This window comes from Oncorhynchus nerka, linkage group LG16, assembly GCF_034236695.1.
Source record: "Oncorhynchus nerka isolate Pitt River linkage group LG16, Oner_Uvic_2.0, whole genome shotgun sequence".
Lineage (NCBI taxonomy): Eukaryota > Metazoa > Chordata > Actinopteri > Salmoniformes > Salmonidae > Oncorhynchus > Oncorhynchus nerka.
In genome coordinates, this window is record NC_088411.1 from 25,094,886 (window position 1) to 25,103,901 (window position 9,016).

General features: G+C 43.6%; 1 protein-coding gene across 2 annotated transcripts in view; it reads right to left on the reverse strand.

The window, feature by feature from the left end:
- Positions 1-8,238, reverse strand: part of wnk4a (WNK lysine deficient protein kinase 4a) — a 70,027-nt gene extending 61,789 nt beyond the window's left edge. The window contains exons 1-2 of one of the 2 annotated variants that reach the window (XM_065002534.1): positions 7,957-8,238; positions 6,978-7,651 (exon numbers count right to left, since the gene is read on the reverse strand). In XM_065002534.1, coding sequence (XP_064858606.1) covers positions 6,978-7,628 — 651 coding nt within the window. In that variant the 5' untranslated portion in view covers positions 7,629-7,651; positions 7,957-8,238. The remainder of the gene's footprint in view (positions 1-6,977; positions 7,652-7,956) is intronic. The other variant, XM_029685216.2, reaches the window with a different exon arrangement.
- Positions 8,239-9,016: the final 778 nt, after the last annotated feature.

The window sequence follows — 9,016 nt, forward strand, 5'->3', positions numbered from 1 at the left end:
CAGAGGAAGGCAGGGAATATACTGGCCTCTAATCAACAATAAACTAAATTATATTCTGAGTAGGTGAAGAGAGGGGAATAAGAATCAGGTTTAAAAAAACTTGTCTACAGTACATCCAAAACGACACCCTTATCCCTTTATAGTGCACTACATAGGGAATAGGGTGCCATTTTGGATGCATACCTTGGCTCCTGGACCTTTGCCTCCTCGGGGAGATCAGACTGGCTATTGCTAACTATGCCTGGGGCTCTGTAGCTCTTTAGCCACCACTCTCCTCCTCAGTGGGAGATCTATTTTTATGGGATGTGTTTCAAACATAAACAACACCTGGCCGATCGGCATGCATTTCTATACAAACAAAGTTTTCAAAAACTTGATTTACCACAATACTTGGGAGTGGTAGCAAAATGACTCAGTAGCCCCTCTCTGTCTCTCGATTTAAAACAAAGGAACATTCAGCTGAGGTAAAGGGGGGCCACAACTTTTCCCTATAAGCAGTCTTCCCTGACCCACTTCCACTCAACATAAGGCAGTACGCTAAGAGTTCATAAAGAACTTAAGAATACACCTTTAAATCCTTGACTCATCTTGCCACCACACTGGAAGCTTTAGCAAGCTGCTACCAAAGCAGAGCATATATCTGTCATTGGCTCTGACTGCTGCTACTCAAGCTGTTGGGAAGCTGCATGCATGTTGTATTAAACTGACAGACAGCCGCTTCTGCAAGTCATCATGATGGGGTTTTAAAACAGACTAAGAGGGAGGGGATGGTGGGAACTGGGAAGGGAAATCGCCCTCGCTGATTTACCTAATCCCAGTGTTTATAGTATTAGTTATACCTGTGGCAAGTGAGCTAATCCTATGGTGGGATACTGGGATTATGTCACTCATAACAACTCTAGCAATGGAGGAACTGCTCACAAAGCTACCCTTTCATGATGTGTGTGTGTGGAGGGGTTCAGACAGATACCATAAAAGGACCCTCAATACAAATGATTCTTACATAACAGTGAGTGAATAATCTAATAGCAGTCAGTCAGTCTGTCAGTAGGGGTCTCTTGTGGGATTGAGGATGTGTGGTTGAGAGAGGGAAGAATTCGTCATCTGTGACTTTCGGTAGTTAGCCCGCCTCAGTTCCTAGTTCACACGTGAGCGGGGCAGAGCGAGAGAGAGGCAGGGAGCTGGTGTGCTGGTGTCACTGGTTGTTCATGAAAACACAGTTTAGAGGGAATCATGGCAGACAGACAGGCAGACAGGCAGACAGACAGACAGGCAGACAGGCAGACAGACAGACAGACAGACAGACAGACAGACAGACAGACAGACAGACAGACAGACAGACAGGCAGGCAGGCAGGCAGGCAGGCAGACAGGCAGGCAGGCAGACTGGCAGGCAGGCAGGCAGGCAGGCAGGCAGGCAGACTGGCAGGCAGGCAGGCAGGCAGGCAGGCAGGCAGGCAGGCAGGCTGGCAAGCAGACTGGCTCAGTTGGAGCAGCAGACCGTTGACAGGTTGATATGCAAGAGCGGCCCTGACCCACAGGAGCCAGCTCAAAGTCACAGAGAATATGGATTTACAACCAATTTTTTAGAATGCTCTGGACTGAAGCTTTCATCACAGTGAGACCCATGAGTTGTTGAGGGAGTGTGTACTGAGATTGTATGCCTATGAAGTATGAATTAGACCTATTCTTAAGTGAAGAGAGAACGTATAGGCCTAGGACTTGAGTGAATTGTAGAGTTACCACCCATGACCGCATTTCTTAGTGACAGACACATGATTGTTGCATATACAGTAGCTGCCATGGCGCCCTAGTAGCAGCCTAAGCATAGAGCGCCAGAAAATCTGTACACATACTGAGTGTACAAAGCATTAGGAACAGCTTCCTAATAATGAGATTGCACCCCCTTTGCGTTCAGAACAACCTCAATTCTTTGGGGCATGGACTCTACAAGGTGTCGAAAGCATTCCACAGGGATGTTGGCCCATGTTGACTCCAATGCTTCCCACAGTTGTGTCAAGTTGGCTGGATGTCCTTTGGGTGGTGGACCTTTCTTTATACACACGGGAAACTGCTGTGTGTAAAAAAATACAGCAGCGTTGCAGTTCTTGACACACTCAAACAACACCTGGCACCTACTACCATACCCCGTTCAAAGGCACTTAAATATTTTGTCTTGCCCATTCACCCTCTGAATGGCACACATACACCATCAATGTCTAAATTGTCTCAAGGCTTAAAAATAATGATTTAACCGGTCTCTTCCCCTTCATCTACACTGACTGAAGTGGATTTAACAGGTGACATCAATAAGGGATAATAGCTTTCACCTGGTCAGTCTGTCATGGAAAGAGCAGAATGCTTTTGACTGAAAAATGCTTTTGGACACAGTACCAGCTTTTTTGTTTCACCTACCAATTCCTGATCTTTTGAGAACATCATTTGAGGAGTCGATTGAAGCGTGAGAAGAATGGAAAATAAAGGAATACAGCATACAAGGGCTCATAGTGATGACGACTGGCTACTATTCTGAACTTTGTGTGGTGAGCTTTCTGGCGCCCAAAGCTGCTGAGGTATCACCCAAGTTGGTGCTACTCAGAGAGGAAGAGGAGAAGTCCAGTGGCTATAAGAATCAGGCTGGTGCCCTGACTTTCCCGCTACAAGATCATCAGCAGACTCCATCACCATCATCTACTATCCTCTGACCAGCTCCCTACACTCAAGCCATAAACTGACCCTCACCATCTTTGGAGAAAGCTGCTTTCGTGATATATATATATTTTTTTAAGTGCTTGAAGATTCTATGAAAAGTGCTGTAGAAATGTACTAAATTATTATTATTATTTTCAGTCCTACGGGCTTCACCAAGTGAGATACTGAGCGAATATGTTATCATTTAAATGTAATTATTTAACCCAATACAATACATATTTCACAAGGCCTTATTTTGAGGGCATACACTCCAAACCAGTGGAGGCTCCTCAGAGGAGGAAGGGGAGGACACTCCTCCTCAGTGAATTTCATAAAAATGTGAAACAATAAAAAGTTATTATTTTAAGATAAAACTATACTAAATATGGGTTTGATCCCAGGCTATGTCACAGCCGGCCGTGAACGGGACACCCATGAGGCAGCGCATAATTGGCCCAGCGTTGTTAGAGGAGGGTTTGGCCGACCGGGATTTCCTTGTACCATCGTGCTCTAGCGACTCCTTGTGGCGGGCTGGGCGCCTGCAAGCTGACCTCAGTCGCCAGCTGGACGGTGTTTCCTCCGACACATTGGTGCGGCCGGCTGGTTGTGTTTCGGAGGATGCATGGCTTTCGAACTTCGTCTCTCCCGAGCCCGTACCGGAGTTGTAGCGATGAGACAAGATAGTAACTACTAACAATTGGATACCACGAAGAGGGGGTAAAATTCACATGCACAAGAATAAATGAAGGAGAAGTGAGAGAAGGAGAGAGAGCAAGAGAGAGAGATAGTTTAGCCTAGTCAAATACCCGGTTTAAACAGAGAGCTATAAAGCTAGCTGGCTATGGCTATCAAACACTGGAACTCTTCCAAGTCAAGGTAAGCTTTTGGTTTTATAAATTTATTGCCACCGGAGCTCGATGGTGTAACTGCTAAACTGCTTGCTGACTGTGTACTGCATGATTGTAACGGGTTTACTAATGCGTTAGTTATAGTAGCTATAGTTTTTTCCCCCTGGTCACAGACAGTCAATGTGTTGAGCACTGAAGTCCACAAGCAAAGGTGAGAGCGCGTAGATCCGCAAAGGAATTATATATAAAACAAGCAAAATGTTCATGCTGTTTGTATGTGGCTGCTATGAAAGTGAACTGTGTTAGTGTGTGATCACAGGTGTATTCATTCAGCTGAAATAAATGGAAGCAAACAGAATGAAACAGGGATAAACATACCTGAATTTGTCCAATAGAAACTCGATTCAGGCAAGAGTGTGCAAGGGGGTATTTAATGTGTCACTGTCTGTCACCTTGATTACTCCAATTTTTCTCTCGACCTGTGCACCTGCGTTGTAGACTTTCATTCATAGGCTAGGATGTAGCAACCTCATGATGGGTATACGGAAAAATGTTGTATCATGTAATAGCCTTAACTTATCGATGTTGCATTGACCTGGGTGAATGAAATAAGAATGACAGTCATCCAATATGCTGTAATAGAAATAAGGCCAAACTCATCTTAAATGTCACTGACCGCCACTGCTCTAAACAATTAACTCTGAAAGTTAAACCAAAACCACGACCATCATTATCATATTTCCCAGCATGCTCTATTGCAGATTGATTTTAAGAATAGTTTGTTTAAATATCTATCACAGGGGGCTGCTGAGGGGAGGACGGCTCATAATAATGTCGGCGCAAATGGAATGGCATCATGTATTTGATACCATTCACCTTATTAACACAATTACCTCCCCAATTAAGGTGCCACCAACCTCCTGTGATATCTATGTACATTGATTGATTAATGAATGTTTCTTAAATATAAATGACATACATTTTCAAAACTAACCCAATGTTACTTGCATTTATTGTACCCATACTGAAATGGTTGTTCCAGTTTAGATGCTTTAGGTCGTCTCATATTTCAATCTTCCCAACCCTGGTAGTCATTCTGAATGAAGGTCACAGGTGATAAAAAAAATCTGAAGGTTGGATATCCCCACTCAGGCTGGATTTCAATAGGAATTAAATCGTCACTTTGCAAGCCAGCATAATGTGACAGGTTGCGTGAATAACCCAACATGTTGGGTTGTTCGGATTACCCAAGCATGGGTTAATTTATCCAATCAATTGTTTTTTTTATTCACTTTCATTCTGGGTTGACCAAGCAGCTGGTTCTTTTTTAAAGTAATCCATAGGTTATTTTCAGGACGTGTGGCTTATAAGAGGTGTGGCTTTTAGATAGTTATTTTTCGACACCCGTGAGAGTAAATGTCATTCCAGTTGATCATGTTAACTTTGTACACGCAATGTTACATTTACCTTGAATATTTTGCACATTATATAGTCTAATACAAAATATATTTTTAAAAAATGTACATACTGAAACAAAGTGGTTACTATTCCATTGGGGATATCACATTGGGATTTGTATAGGCTTTTAAGGAACTCGTACACTTCTGAAAGCTCCAATAAAGCTACAAAAGAATCAGCGTTCAACCGTAACATGTGATAACATTTCAACAGAACAGGTGCACCGTAATGACATTTACTCTCATGTGTGGCCAAACATTACTTACTGAAAGCCATGCCCCTACTAAGCCAAGCTTCCATTCTTCCTTGTTCTCCCCAATTTCGTGATACTATGATCTCGTCTTGTCGCTGCAACTCCCCAACGGGCTCGGGAGAGGCGAAGGTTGAGTCATGCATCCTCCAAAACATGACCCACCAAACCGCACTTCTTAACACCCGCTCGCTTAACCAATGTCTCAGAGGAAACACTGTTCAACTGATGACCGAAGTCAACCTGCAGGTGCCCGGCCCACCACAAGGAGTCGCTAGAGCACAATGAGCCAAGTAAAGCCCCTCTAGTCAAACCCTCCACTAACGACGCTGGACCAATTGTGCGCCGCCCCTATGGGAATCCCGGTCACAGGCGGTTGTGACACAGCTGGAGATCGAACCCCAGGCTGTAGTGACACAAGTGGGCACTGGGATGCTGTGCCTTAAACCACTGTGCCACTCAGGAGGCCCAAGTTTCCAGTTTTCTGATCACCTGGGTCATATCTTAATAACCCAGCATCAACAAACCAACCATGCTCTTTTTAGAAAACAACCCAACTAAGTGATCCAATCCCTGCAACCCAGCAGTTGGGTCATCCTAACACCTAACCAAGTATTTTTTTGAGCGTAAGCCCTGAACTTAAATAAGCCCTTATGATATACATATTATATTTTGTTAAATTTGAATGATAACATATTCACTTAGCATCTCACTTGGTAGGACTGAAAATGAATGCATGCAACCATAGCCGCGAGAAGGCCCAGTGCACTACTTTTGTGAAAAAGTAGTGCACTGGCTACCTATGTATGCAACAAGCATGTCTCTGTCACTAACAAATGAATGAATGAAAGGCAAGGCATTCTGGGAAATATGCAAATAAATCTTTACACTAAGCAATGTGTTAATTGAATACTGTTCAGTGCCTAAGTACATTTCCTGCAATTGTACACATGTTGCCATGGGGCAGAGTGAATCTTTTCCAATTTTATATCAAATTACCTGCAAATCTACTCATTTTGGGATGGGGCACAGAAAAAAAAGTTTACAGCTAATTTCCTCTACACATGTTGCCATAACTTATGCCATGTTAATGATATCTGAGTGAGAGTGACTAACAAAATCAATGGGGACTCCATGGAGGTCAGGGCTCCTGGGCACGTGCCCTGCGTTACCGGTCGGTAATCGGCCATGTTTACTTCAAGTTTAGATAGCTGGCTAGACTCATTTATCAAACTAAAAATTGTTAACTGACATGGCCATTTAAGTGACTGTCAGTGACTAACATAACAATATAAACATTGCTGAGGAAAACCAGATTTCAAACTTGCACCTTGTGTATTCTACTTTTCTAATTCTCAACAGTAAGTTTCAAAAAAAAAATGGGGGGTGGGCTCCCTTGCTGCCTGGGGCCCTAAGTGACTGTTTATGTCCTCCTGAGTGGCGCAGGGGTCTAAAGGCACTGCTTCTCAGTGCTAGAGGTGTCACTACAGACCCTGGTTTGATTCCAGGCTGTATCACAACCAGCTGTGATTGGGAGTCCCATAGGGCAGTGCACAATTGGCCAAGCGTTGTTCTAGTTTGGCTGGGGTAGGCCATCATTGTAAATAAGAATTTGTTCTTAACTGACTTGCCCAGTAAAATGAAAAAATATGCATGGAGCTTGCACATGCTTTCAGTGTTGATTTAACACTGGGAAATTTGCTGTGTGACAAAAAAATGTCTGTCACTCACCTGCAGCTCGCACCATGCCACTTCCACAGTAGTCTCTGTGTCCAGTCCTTTATAGACGGTCTTGAACGATCCCCTCCCAATCTCAATGTTGAATTTCAGGTATCTTCCATCAGGTGAGGTGGCCACAGCTTTGGTCTCAATGTCCTCCCTCTCCTCCTGTTCACATTTGCTTTCATACGGACTGCGTGACAACACTTTGTGTGCTTTATTTTGAACAAGCTCATTGTCTGAGTCCGAGCTGGCATCTTGTGTGTTGGGGCTCGGGAGCGAGCTCCAGTTGTTGTCCAGCGGGGTGACGGGGTCCGAGACTTGGGTACAGGGGGGCGTGCTGCCGGTGATGCTCGCGCCCGGGCTGGAGACTGGAGATGGAGACGCCGGTGGAGTATCCGTTTTGTCGTCTTCTTCTACTCTGGCCTCGTTTAACGTTAAAATATTCTCCGCTGACCAGGACAGAGCCTTTGAAAGCGCCCCGCCATATAGTTGTGGGTCAATGTCCATGTTAATTTTGTGAAGCCCATAAGAGTTTCTCCTGGTCCCCAAATTGTAGGTCAGTGGCATCGACGGGACTCGACCAGATAAGCAGTCATCGTTTAGGTCGACCGAGAGGCTTGGGAAGCCGCGTCCAGCTATTTCAACCTCCACTTGTGACATTGTAGCGGTTCTTATTCCAATTTCTAAGGATAGAAAATATATATTTTTAAACCCGAAATAAGAAAATCAAACCGGGCCGCTACTTTACTAAGACAGCATGCTATTTTACACGTCTTTCAGCAATTGATGCTATTTTACTATGTAGCCTAGTTTAAACGTTCGAGACATTAGCCTACTTGTGGAAAATAATGGTAAAATTAACTTGTGGCACGTAGCCTATTAGAGTACACGAGCTGTAAAAAAATACTTGTGGCACATAGTTTATAAGACCATTTTTAAATATTTAGGTTACTGACAAAAAAAACTATTCTCAATTGAAATAGCCTACCTCCAAATGTGTTCAAATTCGGAAAATACACATACTTCTCAGATAACCCGGGAAAACCGGACCGTCCATCGCCCTTGTACGTGTGAGTTGTCAACCGTATCTCTAGTAAATAAGGCAAAACCGCTGTCTGTATCAAGAGGGTTGTTCGGATCGTGCGCTCACAGACCCGTGTGCGCTTTCAACGACGCCCCCATAGACAGTCTTCTGTAGCATACCTGGACAAGATCCTCTTCTTAAATAACTGACTTCATGAGATATAAATCCATTCGTGTGTATATAGCTTATTTTCTTTGGAATAGTTGGTAACACTATTTTCTTGTTCTGAATTAAGAGAAGTGGACAATAAATAAGCACGTCAATTACAAGACTGGTATCAATTCAATTTCAATTCAATTTAAGGGCTCTCTCTTTCTATGTACATTTAAGAGGTTAGGCTAAACAAGCCTTTTGACAAGAAAACACAGTTTGAATTGAATTCCTAACAGAGCCCAAACCTTAGCTCTGCTACTTTTAATTAGCTCCCTACAGGTAACATGACTTGGATTATCTGGATTCGTGCCATGCCCTCACAGGCTCCCACAGTCCACCACATAGGCACAGACAGTGTGTTCTGGGCCAATTACAAAATGTGCTATTCTATTAAGGTTGTTGTTGTTTTTGTTACAAACTGGATCAAACTGATAGCTCATATGACCAATTATGTATTCATAAACTTTGTTTGAACTCTATTTTCAATAAGGAATGCATGAATGTGAGAGGGCACAACATGCTTCTGGCAACTCATTCTTCCCTCGTGGAGTTGTCCTTATTCAGTGAAAGAAAGTCAGAGTTATGGGATGTCCCAAACAGCAGTCTATTCCCTATAGTGCACTAAGTTTGATCAGAGCACCACTATATAGAGAATACAGGGCCATTATGGACGCAGACAAAACAATGTGTGCCTTGATGAGAGTGGGAGAGAGAGACAGAAAAGGGGGAAAGAGAATAAGTGAGAGCCTGTAGAGGGAGCTTGACTCTAGTCGGCTGAAACAAGACACTTGTTATCAGTACGGCCACAGTT